This window comes from Castor canadensis, chromosome 4 (assembly GCF_047511655.1).
Source record: "Castor canadensis chromosome 4, mCasCan1.hap1v2, whole genome shotgun sequence".
NCBI lineage: Eukaryota > Metazoa > Chordata > Mammalia > Rodentia > Castoridae > Castor > Castor canadensis.
This window is the reverse complement of record NC_133389.1, coordinates 56,924,103-56,943,658: the sequence shown is the minus strand read 5'-3', so window position 1 is coordinate 56,943,658 and position 19,556 is coordinate 56,924,103. Positions and strand designations below refer to the sequence as shown.

General features: G+C 37.3%; 1 protein-coding gene across 3 annotated transcripts in view; it reads left to right on the top strand.

Annotated features, from left to right (window-relative positions):
- The first annotated feature begins 339 nt into the window (after window positions 1-339).
- Myom1 (myomesin 1) overlaps window positions 340-19,556 on the top strand; it is a 128,150-nt gene continuing 108,933 nt past the window's right edge. For 2 of the 3 annotated variants that reach the window (XM_074070230.1, XM_074070232.1), the window contains exons 1-2: window positions 340-490; window positions 4,480-4,820. In XM_074070230.1, the coding sequence (XP_073926331.1) occupies window positions 4,507-4,820 (314 nt within the window). In that variant the 5' untranslated portion in view covers window positions 340-490; window positions 4,480-4,506. Of the gene's footprint in view, window positions 491-4,479; window positions 4,821-6,603; window positions 6,729-19,556 lie in introns of those variants that run through there. The other variant, XM_074070231.1, reaches the window with a different exon arrangement.

Here is a 19,556-nt window from a genome sequence, read left to right as displayed (position 1 = left end):
TCATATCTTGGCATTAAAATTCCATGAAGTCCATTTTGAGAATCAGATTACTACATCTATTTTTAGCTCTCAATACACACCACTCTTTCCATTACACTTTTAAATATCCAGTGATAATGTTGAATATAGCTGTTATATCCTAATAAAAATGCTGTGTTTTGTGTAATCAATCCAGACCCATTGACTAGCACTAATGTAATGACATTACTGAGGTAGGTACCTGCTTGCACGCTCCTCCTTGGGGTTTGGGACTATCCTCTCCAAATGCTGCTATATTTATCTGCCTTCTTGGCCATAAAAGGCTGGCTGTGGAGCCCTGACATTCTGCTGCCTGACCACATGCATTATTTTTGAACTGGCCCCAGAGTCCTGCATTTAGCCCTGCCTCTTAACTCTTTTTTGGATTCAGCCTAGGTGGGGTTTTTACTCCTCTCATCCAGCTCCTCGGCCTGACAGGACATATCCCCTACCGTCCCTTCTTTGGAAACTGGTGAGTGTGCCATTGAGGCAGAGAAATGCACTTGATAGTTACTGGGCTCAGAAGCACTGCAGTGTATGTGGCTTCTTTTCGTCTTTTGAGCTTTGCAATCTTCTCACAGAGATGTCAGAATAACAGAGAAATAGGGTGATGAAGCATTGGAAGGGAAGTAGAACGGCAGGGTGCCATGGAGCTGCAGTCTTGTCTTCTCAGATCCCTGTATTCTTTTTAAATTTAGCTACTGTTCCAGAAACTATAAGATCACATTTGTTTCAGGTTCAACTATAAGTACTCTTTTCAAATTATAGTTTAACAGTTTGCTTAGAATCTGGAGTGGGTGATGGACAGGAAGTTCTGTGTTTTTCTTTCTCTATAGAACAACAATACTCAGGTTACAAATTAGGCTAAAAGGAGGCAAATTCACTCTGAAGTTGTTAGATTACAGGTCAGTGATTTGGCTCTGACAGTGCGCTGTGGATGAATGTATGAACACGCCACGCTATTCCTGACTTGAGAGTGGTTTAGCAATGCTCAGAGGCAGCCCAGATCCCTACATCATGATCCTGAAGTGAACACTTACTGTGAACAACTTTCATCAGTTTTTGCTCCCTGATGCCTGTATGGAAGTCTCACATCAAGATAACAGCCCTGGAGTTTCTGTTTCTTCCTAAATTCCTAAATTATTTTCAAAACCATCTTACCTAATGTGTTGGGATAATCCTTGTTTACTTGATGCAGAGAAGGCATTACCATCTCCTTTTAGGTCAGTTAGTTCCGGTGACTTAAAAGCAAACCCTGTTTACTTGTAATACAGGATACAAATATGTGGGATATTAAACATTATTAAAAATAAATATATTGGGGAAAATAAAAATACAGAGTGGAAAATAAAATTTGGGGCAAGATATTTAAAGATTTTTGTTTTATGGAAATTATAGCATTTCAGATCATCTGGGTAGCGACTTTATAATAGTAAATTATTAATAATTAGTTATTAAATATTTATTTGGAAATCATTCAAATAGCATTTGCTATGAGATAATGTGCTATGTTTCATCACAGAAACTTACCTAATATCTTCATGACTGCCTAACATAATTTTATATGGATGTATTAATATCCATATTGTAGAAATTCATCTAATAATTATTTTTTATGCATGTTAATTATTCTGCATATTTAAAAACAGAAAGCAGCAATCTATTTAAGGACTGAAGCAGAGTTTCCTTGTTAGTAGTAGCTATTTTTCCCTTTTAGGAAAAGCCATGTAGACTGATATCTTCCATGGAACCTAACATAAATATTTCTGGAGTGAAGTTTGCTGAAGTTTCTTCTCTAGGGAATACATGCTGGCTTTTTAAGTAGTTTAAATAGAAAACAGTTTTAAATAATAAAGGGGGTAGATATTATCAAAGTACATTCCATGCACTATGAAAATATCACAATGAAATCCCTTGTACTATTAATATATACTAATATAAAATTTTTTTAAGAAAAATTTTTACTCCAAGCATAGTAGCTCATGCCTATAACCCTAGCTACTTGGGAGGTAGAGATCAGGAAGATCATGGTCAAGCCCAAACAAAAGTGTTAGCAAGACCCCATCTCAGCCACTAAGCTGAATGTGGTGGTGTGCACCTACCATCCCAGCCAAGGCAGGAAACATAAATAGGACCACAGTTCAGACTGACCTAGGCAAAAATTCAAGACCCTATTCCAAAAATAACTAAAAGCAAGAAGGGCTGGGGGCCTGGGTCAAATGGGAGAGTGTTTGCCTAACAAGTGTGAGGCCCTGAGTTCAAACTCCAGCACTACAAAAAATAAATGAGTAAATAAATGTGACAAAAATATGGCAATTTTAGAAGGATTCACTTCTTTCTCACTTAGAATTTTTAAGAAAAACAAGGTTTGGAAAGAAATGATTACTTCAAAACTAATTTTTAAATATAATTTTCGAATAGTATTTCAGAACATGCACAAAAAGCATTTAGAGCATAGAGGGCAGGGTTCCTGTAAAGCTGTTACTTCCTCCCAGGCTGTCCATGTGACTAATACGCTCATGTCGGTGAACAGATTATTCAAGAAAGCTAATGCAATTAAAGTCTTCCCTCCCAATGCTAAGCAAACCTACCTCTGACTTTCAGTGGAGCAGCTAGCCCAGGTTCACAATGCCAGCTGCCATACTCTTTTTTGTGTAGGAACTCTGGAAGCCTTTATTTTCCTAATGGAGCAAATGCTTTTCCTGGTTTGAAACTATACCATTCTGAAGTGTGTATGAGATTTGAGAGAGTTTGTGTATAACACTATCAGACACCAGGGACCAGTCCTAGGACTTTTCCATTTACAGTTGTTCTCACCTGTTTTCTTGGCTTCCCATACCACACATACTCTGTTGACTTCTAAATATAGAGCTCCATCCTGGACCTCTCCCTGTACTCCATAGTCACATGTGGAGGTCCAGCAGACACCACAAATGCATAATGTCTCAGCCAGTCTTCAGTTCTCCCATCCCAAACTGATGTTGTCTTGCCCTCTCCATCTCAGATACTAGCAACCTAAGTCTTCCAGTTACTCAGGGAAAAACCTTGGCATTGTCTCTCTTTCCTTCACATTGTATGTAATTCAGAACTTTGAACAAGTGTTTTTGGTTTTATCCCCTAACCATACACGGAGTCTGACCATTTTTCATGCTTCCACTGCTACTACTGTCATTGCTAGTCTGGACCATGGCAGTGACCTTTGTGTCTGTGTGCACCATAACAGAGTATCTCAAACTGGATATCTTGACCAACAGAGATTCATTTCCTCACCATTCAGGAAGCTAGATATCTGAGATCAAGGTATTGTCAGGGTTAGTTTTATTCTGAGGCCTCTCCTGGACTTGTTGACAGACCTTTTCTTCCTGCCTCTCCACATGGTCTACCTCTGTTATATGTACAGATATGTATCCTAATTTCCTAATACCTCATATTGGATTAGAGTCCATGCTAATGAGCTCGTTTTAATGTGATTTCCTCTTTGAAGACCCTATCTCCATACATGGTCACATTCTGAAGTAATGAAGATTAGGACTCCAGCTTATGAATTTGGGGGTAGTACAAATCAGCCTATTATAGTCTTCTAATTGATTTCCCAGCTTTCCCTCTTGTCTCTCAACAGTCTGTTCTTCAGATTGGTATCTCCCAGTGGCTTCTTAGCTCTTTCAGAATAAAAGCCAAGTCTTTACTGTCTCCTACAGGACTTTGTACTTTCCCTTTGCATGCTCCTCTCTGATATCATCTCCTATACCTCCTGCCCCAGCCCCTGCAGGTTCACTGTCCTGTTTGCTATGCACTGGGGTTCTTTTGGTCACTCTTCCCCCAAATATTGTCTTGCTCAGATGTTACTTTCCAGTGAATCCATCCCTGATAAGGCTGTTTGAAATTGCAACCATGCCACCTTTTCTATTTGCTTTCTCTGTGTCACTTAGCACACTCTGCTATACCTCATAACTTACTTATTAATATTCAATATTGTCAGCCTTCTACAATACAACATACAGTTCTATTCAAGGTTATTAAAGCAGAGATTTTTGTTTGGTTCACCTCATATTTCTCGTGCCGGAATAATTCCAGGTTTATAGTAGGTGCTCACTTACTGTTTGTTGGATGAATACCACATTGCTCTCCATCATTATATGGAGAATGAAGCTGTCATCAGAATGAAATGCTGGAAAATTAGAAATGTGCAGTATACAGGGTTTGAGGCAAAAGCAGAAAAGCCAGGGTAGGAAATTATCAAGCCTTCCTAGATACAAAGAAAAAAAAAGTACACTGACAGGAGAGAATACACGGGCTATGAAGGGAGGGAGTTTATTGAATCACCAGTTAAGTTGAACTTCACAACCTCCATTTACTCTTTGGAAAGACAAGAGTATTGAAGTCTTACACACTGATTAAGATGACTTGTTCTTCGGAATTTGTTCCTGGATTGTTCACTCAAGAATTGTTGCCTTCTTATAGGTTGCTTCCTTCCCTCAAGGGCACACGATGTCATTGCCTTTTTATCAGAAGTCCCACCAGCACTATGATCTCAGCTACCGCAATAAAGACCTTCGCACCACCATGAGCCAGTACCAGCAGGAGAAGAAGAGATCTGCTATCTACACCCATGGCTCCACCGCCTACAGTAGCCGCTCCTCTGCTGCACACCGCCAGGAGTCAGAGGCCTTTAGTCAGGCATCCACCTCCTCCCACCAGCAGCAGGCCTCTCAGACCTACAGTCTTGGGACCGCCCAGCACTCCTTCGGGTCTGAAGTCAGTAGGAAGGGGACCTCAGCCTATGATTATGGCTACTCACATGGGTATGTCTGGAGCAGCCTTCCAACCTTAAGGAAGAGGCATATGCTTTAAATCATACTCCCAAATAATTTCTTAAATATGGCAGCCTTACATTTAAACCAGGGGTGGAGAGAGAGAGACTGTGTCTTGGGAGACCTGACCCCTGTGTCTATACCAAATGTCTTTGAGATTCATAAAGAGCTTCAGAGTCACACTAGCAAGTCTTCTTTGAGTTTCCACCTGTGATATTTCTAGAAGCAGGAGAGTTTTGCCACAGGTTATTTTATCAGAGACAGAAAATATCATTTCAATACTCAGCAGGTTTCCTAGCTCTTACAGTGTTTCTGCCTAGATGAGAAGCCAGTATAGAATTTAAAATTCCCAGGTCATAAGGAACTAAACTATAGCAGAGATGTATTCTATTTTTTTCCATATCTGAAAGCCAAAACTCAAAATTATGAGCTATTATTCAACAGCAGGTATTTTCTTGAGTTGAAGCACTTTGTTGAAAAATGTGGCCTTATCTCAGTCAGCCTAAGAATAATAGAAACAAGACTATATTGAGACAAAATTAGATTTATTGACCCAATGCAATGGAGGAAGAATACTGTAGACAAGAAAGAATTACTTACTGTAGGATTCTAGGAAGAGTGGAATTTATATCCAGATCTAGTCTACAAAGCAAGCCCAGGATCTCATTTCCTTGGAAACAATAAAGTTAAAATAAATGGGGACTACTGTATCCAGAAATCCCTTGATGTGGTGTTTTTTGCCTAGAGTGGGAGTTGAGACAGCTTTTCTGTGTCAACAAATGACTGAGATCCTCCAGGCACAAGTGAGGTATTTCAGTCTTACTGATATAGTTTCAAAGAGCAAACTCACTGATAGTCTTTGATATCAAAGAAAGTTTCATAGTGAGCCAGCAGTCACTCAAAAAAGAACACTGTGACCCTGTGTAGTAGCAGTGTCCCTGGAAGAAATGTCGATTTCTATGAACTCTGCAGTTGACTTATCTGTGTCTGTTGGTCCAGCCTGCTGAGTATTAGGCAGGCATTTCCTTTCTCAGTCCAAGGCAGTTTTTATGTTACCAATATCAGAATGAATTATTTCATGGGGACTAAAAACCATTTGCAAGATGTATGTGATTTTTATTAAAAGTCTATCTATAGCCTACAGGAAGAATTGCTGATCTTTAAAATTTAGACATTCCTGGGGTATGTGCTCAGCAAACCACCCTCTTCTCCAAAGTATCTGACATAGGTGGCACTTTTGTTATAAACAGAATTTTAAGACTTCTAAAATTTAAGTCCACAAAGCATATGATAAAGCAACTTACAGTGTTTATCGCTGTAAAAAAGTATTAGGGAAATAATAGAATGGTTTGCATGAATAGACAGAGAGAAGGCAGAAATTCCTAAATTCCAGTTGGGTTTGAACAGCACTTGATCTGAACAGCTGACATTTTGTCAGTGACAATGACCTCCTGGGATCTTCTGCTAGATTCAGTAGCAGAGTCAGAGGCTGCTGGTGTTTACCTGGAATGTATAATGGCAACGTTCTGAAATTCCACTTAAAATGGAACAGGATCATTTTGTAGTCTCACTTTCAAAGGTCATATTCCACCATGGGATATTCATGAGGATCTCCTGTTGGCTGCAAATATGGAAATACTGTCGCTGAGGTGAAGTCGTTGCTTTTAGTACTTGCTTCCAATGAATTGCCTTCCAAAGAAAAGTTGGGAGGAATTAACACCATGTGTATGTGACAAGCATCATTTTGTTTTCATGAAAAATGTTCCATAGATATATTCAAGAACCTCACTTAGGAAAGCAGCTGTCTGGTAATGGAGGAGGATTACATCTTAAATATCCATTTTTTTGGACTGTCTGTGCTGGGTTATAGAAGATGGGTATTTTCATTATCATGCCATTGTTAGTATAATTTCTTACGTCATTATTTCATTTCCCCAATATGGAAGAATCTATAAAATTTTATGAATATGTAATTCTTAATGAGCTTTATTTCTTTAGCTCTGTTGCCAACTTTTATGTTAAAATTATTGTAATTTTATACTTCTTTCACATACTTATATGTGTAATATTCATCTTTATTCCTAATCTGATATATCACATGGAGCATTAGTGATTGGTCTCTTGTTGTTACTGTTTTGTTTTTTAAGACAGGGTCTCATTGGGCTGTCCTTGAACTCATGATCCTCCTGCCTTAGCCTCCTGAGTACTAGGATTATGAGGTGTCCACCACTATGCCCAACTCATAATTGGACTCGAGTATATTTTATTCGGAAAACATAATTTTTGGAAAACTTAGCCATTTCAGCTCTAATGAACCTTAGGTAATAGGAAATGAAACTGTGATCATTTTTCTGTGTTCAGTATCACAGCTTGTTACTTCCTGTACACTATGTGTGTACTCCTACAGGTAAGTAGGTAAGTATCTGCTACTGGCTTCTTATGTTTTAACAACTTGAACTGGCTAGAAATGAGAGAGGAGGAGAAAGTGTCAATGCTGTTTTCCATTATATCATGCAATGTGAAAGACAAAGTAGGCTAACCTAAACTTGGAGATATTTTAGTTTTTCTTTTTTTAGATTTAGAACTAACAGATGGAGAAACTCTTCTTTGACTACTTAGAAGTCTTCATAATTTCTTTAGGTTGGGTTTAGCCTTATTCAAAATGAAATGTCATTTTCCTGCTGAATGAAATACCTCTTTGGCTTGTGTATAGTGTTGTTGATTAAGGTCCCTGGCTTTGGAAATGTACCTCTTTGGAGTGTATTTACGCACTAGGCTTCGTCTATTTTCAGCCTCTGCTTTGTAGTTAGATGTCCAGTGTTAAGGTGGAAAGTTTGGAGATTTATATGTGCTTAGGGCTTGGCTGACCTTAGCAAATCTCAAGAACAATGGCTTGCTCAGAGTCGGTGTGGTTGCAGCACAGATTGGTTATGACTGTGTTCTGGGCTATAAAATGAATTCTGAAAGACTTTCTCTAAATGCCTTTATTCTTAGTCACAGTAGGAAAAAATGCCTAAAGTAAAGAAAGAATAAAACCCCTAGGAATGATAAAATTATTGTTTTATATAACAATATTTTCAACAACCAATATTATTAGTGATTAAAGGAAAAATAGTATTCATGACCACTTTGCTGCCAGTAGGCAAGGGTGGCAAAAAAATGTTTTGTTAGCCCAATTAATTATACAAAGGGGTTTCACTGGGATATTTCCATATATGCATATAATATACTTTGATCATATCCACTCTATTACTCATTCTGGTCCTCTCTTACCTCTTCTCACAGTATCTTTTTTGTGATACTGGGAATTCAACTCAGGGCCTCACACTTGCTAGGTGAATGTTCTACCACTTGAGCCACACACCCTTTCCCCTTTATTACAATTTTAATGGGTTTCATCATTCTATTTTTATATATGCATAATCATATTCATACCCCCATCACCCTACTGTTTTGTCTTTGCCCCTCCCACTGGTCCCCCTCCAAATAGTCTCCCTTTTACATTCATGTCTTTTTTTTTTTTAATCTTAGATTCCATATATGAGAGACAATGTGATATTTGCTTTTCTGATTCTGGTTTATTTCTCTTAACATTGATTTCCTGCAAATGACATAATTTTGTTTTTCTTTATGGATGAATAATACTCCATTGTCTCTGTGTACAACCTTTTCTTTACCAGTTCATTGGTTGTTGGGTACTGAGGCTGATTCCATAACTTGACGATTGTGAATAGTACTATGATAAACATGTGTATGCAGGTATCTCTACTGTATGCTGACTTTATTCCTTCAGACATATGCCCAGGAGTAGTATAGCAAGATCATATGGTAGTTCTATTTTTAGTTTTTTGAGAAAGCTCTATATTGATTTCCATAGTGGCTGCACTATTTAACATTTCTCCTAACAGTGTATAAAGGACTCCTTTTTCCCACATCCTCACCAGCATTTGTTATTTGTTTTCTTGATGATTATCATTCTAACTAGGGTGAGAAGGAATCTCAATATTTTGATTTACATTTCCTTCATGGTTGATGACAATGGATTTTTTTTCACATTTTTATTGGCTATTCATACTTCTTTTGAGAGCTATATGTTTGACTCATTAGGTCATTTATTAATTTGGTATTTAATTTTTTTTAATTCTTTATGTATCCTAGATATTAATTCTTTGATGAATAGCTGTCCCATTCTGTAGGTTGCCTCTTCATTCGCTGTGCAGAAGCTTTTTAATTTGATGCAATCCCATTTGTCAATTTTTGCTCTTATTTCCTTTGCTATTGGAGTCCTGCAGAAATTGGTTGCTATACCTATAAAGTCAAGTGTTTTCTCTGTAACTTCCTAGAGTAGTTTCAAAGTTTTAGGTCTTATGTTAAGATCTTTGGTTCATTTTGAATTGATTTTTGTGCAGTGTGAGAGATAAGGATCTTCTTTTAGTCTTCTATATGTGGATATTCAGTTTCCCAGCACCATTTGCATTTGCTAAAGAAGCTGTTTTTTCTCCAAAGTACATTTTTGGCTCCTTTGTGGAAAAGCTGATGATTGTACATGTGTGGGCTTTTTTCTGGGTCTGCTATTCTATACCATTGGTCTACTATCTATCTTTGTGCCAGTGCCATGCTGTTACTATGGATCTGTAGTATAATTTGAATCATGGTATCTCTAGCATTCTTCTTTTTACTCAGGATTGCTTTGGCTATTTGGGGTCTTTTATATTTCCAAATGAGTTTTAGGATTGATTTTTCTGTTTATTTCTGTGAAGAATGACATTGGAATTTTGATAAGAACTGCACTGTATCTGTAGATCACTTTTGGTATAGTCTTTTTCACGATATGAATTCTGCCAATCCATAAATGGGAGATCTTTCCATCTTCTAGTGTCTTCTTCAATTTCTTTTTCTTTTATTCAGTATTTTATAGTTTTCATTGTAGAGGCTTTTTACCTCCTTAGTTAAGTTTATTCCTAGGTGTTTTATTATTTTTGAAGCTATTATGAATGGGATTGTTTTCTTCATTTTTCAGCCTGTTCACTATTGTTATATAGAGAAGTTACTGATTTTTGTATGTTGATTTGTAACCTGCTACTTAGGCAAGGCTTCTTAAGCTGTATCAATGAATGAATTTCATTAGAGTCTTAGATGATGTGAAATTATGTGCAGAACTATGCCTAGATGAGAATGTTTCTTGAATATGAGATTGTAGGTTTCATCAATTTCTGAGAATTCTATGACTGAACAAAGGTAAGAACCACTGCTCTGAAATGTCTATATATAAAAACAGACAGTCTAGCATATGACCTGAAGACCCTTTTTTTAATGCCAATAGTATAAGGACTTAGGCTAAAATAAGGCAGGTGTTATAGGCAATGCAATGTTATGGAAGCAGGGTACTAACTTCTACTCTTCTGAGTAAACTGGATCACATATTAAGATAATAAAATAATAAAGGAATGTTTTGTTATACTTGATTAGTAAGAATGAATCAGGTTTAAAACTAGAGAACAATAAAGCAAAACTTTTGGAAGACGGAAAGAGTTAAAAGTTGTTCTTCCTTCATCTCTCCACAGTAATGGTAGACATTCAGTTGTCACATCCTAAATAGATTAAAATTCAACTCATATGACATAATTCAACATTGCATCTTCTGTACCACTGATCTTTACAACAAACCTGGAAAATAGAAATTATCATCTGTATTTAACACAAGAGAAAATTGGAGGCCCAGGAGATTAAGTGACATTTCTTTATTAGCCTAAGAAGTGACAATACTTATGCAAGTTCCCACCCTTTCCATGGACTCCCAATGTGAGTTATAGTCAGCAACACTCCTTGATCACACTGCCACAATACTTTTCTTTAAAAAATCAGTATATAGTTTTGCATTGTACTTCCTTTTATTTATTATCCTTCTGGTGGAGAACCCATTGAGCACCAGAATAGCCAAGATTAAGATCAGGGAAGAACAGATGGAAAGCCACAAATTCCAAACAAGAAATGTCAATGTGTGTTCATGAATACCAAACCCAGGCACTTATAGACCCTAACCCACCATTTAGGATCAGTCATAGAGATTTACAAGGGACTCTAAGTGACATCAGTTTGAGGGTGAGAACTTGAGGCTTGTGTGATTTTCCCAGGGCACTCTAACTTTAAATTGGGTTTGTCACCTATAGTCATGTCATGTGGATCAGTCCCTGTTGGGTGTTGCCTCATAGCCTCTTGTGAAACTACTTGAGTTCGCAGAGACCTTGCTAACATTCAATCCATTTTTAATCCCACCAGAAAATACCAATTCTAAAAGTAGAGACCTCTAAACACAGCAGGGACTGAGGGGGACCTGAAAACTTGTTCTTCCTCTCACCCTAATATGGCTTCAAAAGGTGACCAGCTGTTGTCATCAGATTAGTGTTGATTTCTACATATTCTTTTCTAGATGGATAATGGATGTGGATAGTCCTTGGGGGTCAAATAGGCCTATGCTTAGTTGCAAATAGGTGTGTGACTTTGAATAAACTAGCCACCCTCTCAGTTTCTTTTTCTTTCTTTCTTTTCTTTTTTCTTTTTCTTCTTTTTTTTTTTTAACAGTACTAGGGTTTGAACTCAGGGCCTACACAGTGAGCCACTCCACTAAACCTTTTTTGTGATGGGTTTTTTGAGATAGGGTCTCACAAATATTTGCCTGGGGCTGGCTTTGGACCGCAGTCCTCCTGATCTCTGCCTCCTGATTAGCTAGGATTACAGGTATGAGCCACCTGTGCCAGGCTCAGTTTCTTCATCTGTAAAATGAGGAAAATGATTGCCACTAATGTTTGTGAAGTCTAAAGAACATAATCGTATAAGATGTTTAATATAGGGGCTGGCACACAAGGAATACTCAATGAGGTCGAGGCATTATTATTGTTCATTCATTCAATAAGTATTTATTGAATGCTTCCTAGTGTTAAGCTCTGCTTTTGGTGCTTGGGATGAATTACTGAACCTATTATAGTGAGTTAAGTTGAGTTAAATTGAATCATAAATTGTGCTCAAAGTTAATGAATGTTAAGGAAGTGATAGGATAGAGTAAGAGAGATCAGTTATGTGGGGGAAGGGGGTCAAGTTGGAATTTTAAATAGAGCAGAAAGACTTCATTAAGAAGATGATATCTGAGCAAAGATAAGCAGTAGCTGAGGGAGTTAGCCATGAAGTTACCTGGGAGAAAACTATACCAGGCATCAGGAACAGCCACTGAATGTCCCTACAAGAAATGTCATTAAGGCCAGTGTGAGGGAATGGAGGAGTGATGGAAAGAGTAGACAGAAGGTCTCAGAAAGTAATGGGTGGGACAGGATCCATCATGGAGAGCCTCATGAGCTGTTGTAAGGAGCTTTTATTATAAACTAGAGGTGGAAGAGCCATGACAGAGCTTTGAGCAGGAGAGGGTGACATGATTACTGTAGTAACAGGATCACTGTGGTGGATGTGTAGAAAATAGACTTCTCATGGCAAAAGCAAAAGCAAGTCACCAAGTTAGGAAGCTAACGCTGTGGCCCAGCCAGAGTCAGATGCTCAGTGAGAGAGGATATGGTGAGCAATGGCCAAAGATTTGGATCTATTGAATATTGCCTAATTTTTAATTCCATCTGCTTTCCCATATAGATCATCTGTACATGATGAATCTTCTGAGACTCCTTAGGTCAAATGATGATGGAAAAACAATTATCTTTTCTCAAAGATTTCATACCATGTTTATGAAATACCTTATTCCATTGTTAGTAGTTTTCTGGTGTTTAGTAAGAAAAGCACATTGAAATAACCATGGTTGTGTGGTGTTTCAAGCCTGTCTGTGAATTGAAGGAGCTGAGTATGAATTACAAAGAAATGTTGAGCCAATACACTATTAAGAGAAATGAAATTTGCTTGGAAAGCTACTGATGATTCAAGTTTTGTATTTGCTATGGTTTGGACATAGTTTGTCCCCTGCAAAACTCATATTGAAATTTGGTGTCCAATACAATGGTGTTGAGAGGTGATGGGATCATTAAGAGGTGTGTGGGATGCAAGGGCTCCGTCCTCATGAAAGGATTAATGTGCTCTTGCAGGACTGGATTAGTCACTTTGAGGGTGAGTTATAAAGCAAGGCTACCCTCTTGTTTTGTCTGCTTTGCATGCTCCTGTTTTGACCTTCCACTTTTCCACCATGTTCTGTTGTAACACAAGGCACTGGCCAGATATGGCTGCCTAATCTTGAACTTTCAGCCTCCAGAACCATGAGGTAAAAAAAAATAAATCTCTATTTTTTTTAGTAAATTACCTAGTCTGTAGTGTTTTGTTATAGCAACAGAAAATGGACTAAGGCAGTATTCTTATCCTTTTTTTTTTTAACCTCTAGAAACATTCTTATAGCCTTAAAAAGCACCATAGTTTTTTAATGACAAAAACCAATAAATCATTCTGAGATTCATCTTCTGATTTTACCTAATTTTAGACTTATTTCTTTCTTTCAAATATTCTTTGGCTAGTAACTCTGACTAGAACCTCCAGTGAAATGTTGAGTAGAGAAGCAAGAGCAGATACTGCTGCCTTGTTCCTATCTGAGGAGGAACGCATTTGTTTTGTTATCATTAGGCATGATATTATCTATGGATTTTTTTCTTTTGGCAGCACTGGGGTTTGAACTTAGGACTTTATGCTTGCTAGGCAGGCATGCTTATGGTCTTTTTTGTGATGGGTTTTTTCAAGATAGGGCTTTGTGAACTGTTTGCCTGGATTTGAACCACAATCCTTCTGATCTCTCCCTCCTGAGTACTAGGATTATAGGTGTGAGCCACCAGCACCCAGCTCAGCTATGGATTTTATATCAGTGGACTTTATTAGTTGATAAAATTCCCTTCTAGGTTCATTTCATTGAGAGTTTTTAACATGAATGAATTTTTCAAACACTATTCTGCATTTATTGAGAGGCAATGTGGTTTTGTTCTTTATTCTATTCATATGATATATTATACTAATTGATTTTCAAATTTTAAATCAACTTTGAATTTCTGAGATAATCTTCCCTTGGTTTTATATGCTGCTGGATTCAGTTTTTTAATATTGTGTGAAAGCTTCTTTGCATCTATATTCATAAGGGAATATTGGTCTGTTGTTTTCTTTTATTATGGTGTCTCACATCCTGCATGAGCTTGTCCTAGAAACAGGACAAGGCAACGGGAGATGCTGGAAAAGACAACAGACAGAAGACCAAACATGCATAAAGCTGGGGCCAGGTAGGCTGGGTGCTCGGATGGAGACACACCAGCAACATCCACCTCCAGTGAGTTTATTATATACAGTCACAACATGAGGTGGAGAAGTGATTCTTGGGGGAGGTGGCGTGACATTGTAATCCTTGGGAACAGGAGGAACCTGTGACAGCTTCTTTCTGAAGGTAAATATTAAAGGAAAAAACAGCTGCATTGCATTTTGCCCACTTCTGCAGCTGAGGCTGTGCCAATTCAAGCATGCAAATTACTGGGCATAACTACACTTGCTCCCTTCTGCGGTTTGGGGCTGTTTCAAACTCAAACACGGAGCTTATTCAATACACCTGTCAGCTCTCTACAATGGTGTCTTCGTTTGGCTATAATATCAGGTGATACCGACATTATAGAATAAATTGGACAGTATTTCTTTCCCATCTCTTTTGAATTTCTTTTCTTTTCTTTGGCAGTACTAAGGTTTGAACTCAAGGGTTCAAACCTGCCTGCTTGCTAGGCAGGTGCAGTACCACTTTAACCAAGTTTCCATCCCTTTTGCTTTTGGCCATTTTTCAGATAGGATCTCCCTTTTTGCCCAGTTGGTCTCAGACTGCAATCCTCCATTCTTCCAGAATAGCTGGAATGACAGGCACACGCAACCTCACCTGGCTTGTTTTGTTGTGACAAGGTCGCGATAATATTTTGCCCAGGCGGGTCTTAAATCACCAACCTCCTGATCTCTACTTCCCCAGTAGCTGGGATTACAGGCATGAACCATTGTGTTCGGCTCTCTATTTTTTTCACTTTTATTTGCATTTATTTTATGCTTAATTTGTTCCTGTGCCATAAGTTTTTGTTTCTTCAGGTTCTTCTGGGATGTCTTTTTCTTCTGTACAACTTCTTCTAGTTTAGGAACAATTTGTTCCTTTTCAGTGAGGATCATCACAATGTGGTAGGGGGAGCTCATGCTTGGGTTAATCCGGCCATGATATATATATGTGTTATTATATTATTTTTTTACTTATTTCTTTCAGCAGTACTGGGGTTTGAAGTCAGGGCCTCATGCTTATAAGGTAGACACTCTACCACTTGAGCCACTCCACCAGCCCTTTAAATTTCTTCTTGACCTTGCTTTTGTAATTTGAGTCAAAGAAACTTTTTCATTTCATCTAAATTGTATAATTCGCTGGCATAAAGGCTTCTACACTATTTCCCTGTGAACCTCATAATCTGTAGGGTTGGTTGTGACATTTCCTCTTTAATAATTTGTATCTTTTTTTTTTCCGTGTCCAGTCTAGCGGAAGATTTGTCAAATTTCTTGGTCTTCTCAATGATCAAGTTTTGTTTCATTGATTTTATCTGTTGTTCTATTTCCTACTTCATTAATTTCCTCTCTAATATTTATCTCTCTTCTGCTTATTTTTGGTTTAATTTACTCTTTTGTTTTCTACCTTCTTAATAATTTAGAATCTTTCTTCTTTTCTAAAAATAGGTATTTAAAGCTATAAAATTCCCTGTAAACACTGCTTTAGCTGTATCCTATTAACCTTAATATATTGTGTTTTTGTTTTTACATAGTTAAAATATTTTTTAATTTTCATTTCTTTTTTGATCAATAGATTATTTTAAATGTTTTGTTAATTTCCTCACATATGAGAATTTTCTAAATTTCTCCTGTAAATTCTTGTCTAATTCTAATGTTGTCAGGGAATATATTTTCTGTGACTTCAGTACTTTTAAATTGAGATTGTTTTGTGGGATAGCATATGCATTCTTCTTGAAAATGTCAATGAGAACAATGGTTTTTTGTTATTGGGTGACATATTCTAGAAAAGTTAGGTCAAATTGATTGACAGTGTTATTCAAGCCTCCTATATCCTTGCTATTTTGTTCAGTTATTTTAGCTATTCTTGAGAGTAGATTATTGCAGTCTTAAACTGTTATTTTTCAGTTTTCTTACAATTTTTTTTTTTTTTGGTAGGACCGAGGTTAGAACTCATGGCTTCATGGTTGCATAGCAGGCACTTTACCACTTGAGCCACGCCTCCAGTTCCTTAGTTTCCTTTTCTTCTTTTAATTCTCTCATTTTTGCTTTGTGTATTATGGGGCTATGTTAGGTGCATATACAATTTTGTTATGCTTTTCTGAGAAATTAACATTTTTATCATGAAATGTCCCTCTGTCTCTATTTTTTTATCTGAAGTGTATTTTATTTGATGTTAATATAATTGTTCCAGCTTTTTATGATTATCACTTATGTGATACATTTTTTACATACTTCTACTTCAACACAATGGGTCTTGAAATTTAGAATATGCTAAATTTAGCATATTACATTTTTCCATCTAATTTGACAACTTCTGTCTGTTCCTTGGAATTTTTTATTTCTTTTCTTTTTTTGAGACAGGGTCTCACTATGTAGCCCCTACTGGCCTAAACTCACAACCCTCCTGCCTCAGCTTCTGAGTGCTGAATTACAGATGTATTCTGCCATACCTGGGTCTTCCTTGGAACTTGTATTTCATTCACATTTAATTAAAATTACTGACATGGCTGGATTTATGCCTGCTACTTTTGTTACTTTTTTTTTAGTATGTCTCATATCTCTTTTGTTCATCTGTTCCTCCTTTACTGCTCTGTTTTATGTAAATAATTATTTTTAGTGTACTGTTTTAATTCCTTTGTTTCTTGACATATTCTTTAAGTTTTCTTTTCAGCCTGTTATTTTCTTAGTGACTACTTTAGGAATTACAATAATGAACATTAACTTAGCACCATTTACTTCAGATTTACACTAATGATACCAGCAAGACAGAAATTTTGCTCTGATATAGTTCCATCCCCTTCCCCTTCCTTTGTACTATTATCATATTTTATAAGTATGTATGTTATGAACCCCATAATATAGTAATGGAAGAAGGACAAGTATTATATGAAATCTTACATCTTTTAAACAGTTAAAGATAAGAGGAATATATATATACACACACAAGACAGAACCTTTTGTCTTTCGTAGAGCTCTTCATGTTTTGGTGTGATTCAGTTTATTTTCTGATATCATTTCCTTTAAGCATAAAGAATTTCCTTTAGCATTTCTTCTAAGGCAAGCTGCTAGCAGTGAATCTCAGTCTTTGTGTGGCAATATCTTTACTTTACCTTCAATTTTAAAGGATGTTGTTTCTGGATACATGACTCTTAATTGACATTTTTTAGAACGAATACATCCTATTGGTGCTTTCTGGGACTTATTTGTTCTGGTGAGAAGTCGCCAATTCATAGTGGTATTGCTCCCCTATTCATGGTGTGTTGTTTTACTCTTTCTGCTCTCAGGGTTTCTCTCTGGCCATGGCTTTCAACAGTTTGAATATGATATATATGTAGGTGTGTGAATAGCTTTATGTGTATCCTACATGGGTCTGTTGAGCATCTTGGGATCATCGATTAATATTTTTCATCAATTTGGGTAATTTTTGGCCATTGTTTCTTCAAGTACATTTTCCTGCCCTTTCTCCCTCCTCTCTTTCTAGCACTGCTGTGATTCATGTACTTGTGTTTGACATTTACCCACAGTTCTCTGAGGTACTTTTAATTTTTCTTTATTTTCTAGATTGGATGTGTTTTGTCTTCAAGTTAACTGGATTTTTTTCTTCCTCTATTTAAAATTTGCCATCGAATTCCACTAATAAATTTTCACTTAAGTCACTGTACTTTTCAACTCCAGAATGTCCATGTGATTTTATTTTACAATTTATCTTTGTCGACATTCTCTATTTGTTGAATCTTTATTGTAAGATTCCTTTAACTCTTTAAACATGGTTTTCTTCAGTCTTTAAACATGCTTGTAATTGCTTTTCTGAAGTCTTTGTCTGCTAAATCCAACATCAAAGACCATCCAGAGCCAATTTTTTTTTTTATGGCACTGAGGTTTGAACTCAGGGCTTTGTGCTTGCAAAGCATGTGCTTTATGGCTTGAGCCACACCTTCAGTCCAGTTTGCTCTGGTTATTTTGGAGATGGGGGGGTCTCACAAACCATTTGTCTTAGCTGGCCTTGAACTGTAATCCTCCCAATCTCAGCCTCCCAAATAGCCAGGATTACAGGGGTGAGCCACTGGCACCCAGCTCAGAGACAGTTTTTATTTACTGCTTATTTTGTTAGTGTGGCCCATAGTACCTTATTTCTTTACAATTCTTATAAGTTTTACTGTTGTTGACAATGGGACTTATCAAATAATATATTCTCATAGTTCGGGATTCCGAATGACTCCCCACATGTGTTGTTGCTGTATTTGCTTTTATTTAATAATTTGCCTAGACACATTTGTATAATCTCTTTACCTAGCACTGTGTGACTAATGATATCACTGCTTGGTTTTGTTTTGTTTTCAGATTTTTTTTCCCCATTGTTAAACCTGAATTCCTAGGGGTCACACTGTTCAGTCAATGAAGGGTCAGATATTGTGTCCAGACGTCTTAGGCAGTAAAGCTTCCATATTCTGCCTGTAGAGCTGTATGTGTTGGGAAGCACGGTTGAAGTTCAAGTGATTTGCAAGTAAATGCTGGCTTTGCTTAACTCTAAACTCACTTGCCTTTTCTTTGCATATGTGCACAGGTTTATAGCCAGCCAACAATTTGTAGAAAACCATCCCATTTTTTCCTGCACAAATGTATATGGAGAGTTTGTGAAAGTTTTTGATGCTGTTTTATTCTCCATATCTTCCTGTTAGATTTCTAGTTGATCTACCAGTCTCTCCTTACCCTAACCTTGTATTGTAGCCTCAGAAAATCAGCTGAGCTGCTGGTCTTACCTTGTTGGTTTGCTACTTAGATTGCCACTATTACAATGCTGCTGGTTTTATAGTGCTTTGCTTTGTATAAACACTTCTTTTCATGCCTTTTTCCCACCTTGGTGAAACTTCTTTATGGACTGAGCTGGGGTGGGGGATGAGGGAGCCTTAGACAAGAATTCTACAGAGTCCTATTGTTCATACATGAGTTCTGTTGCTTTTAAAATAAATAATCACTTATCAATGTAGTGAATGCCTTTGGTTGAATTCCAGATCCTTGACTGGGTTTCGTGTGTGTGTGTGTGTGTGTGTGTGTGTGTGTGTGTGTGTGTGTTTGGGTTTGGGCTTTGGTTGGTTTTGGTGGTATCAGGGACTGAACTCAGGGCCTACCTTATGCTTACTAAGCAACAGCTCTACCATTCGAGCCATGCTCCAGTCCTTTTGCTTTTTAGTTTTTTTATTATTTTTCAGATAGGGTTTCGTGCTTTTTCCGGTGCCAGGTTTGGGCTATGATCCTCCTACCTCTTCATCCAAGTGGGAATTACAAATGTATCCTGTCACACCAACCTGTTTGTTTTTTGAGACAGGATTTCACTATGTAGTTCAGGCTGTGCTCAAACTCATGATCCTCCTTCTTTCATCTCCTGAGTGCTGGGATTACAGATGTATACTACCATGCCCAACTGCTAATTGAGTTTTTGACAATGTGTCACATTGCTTTTGGAGT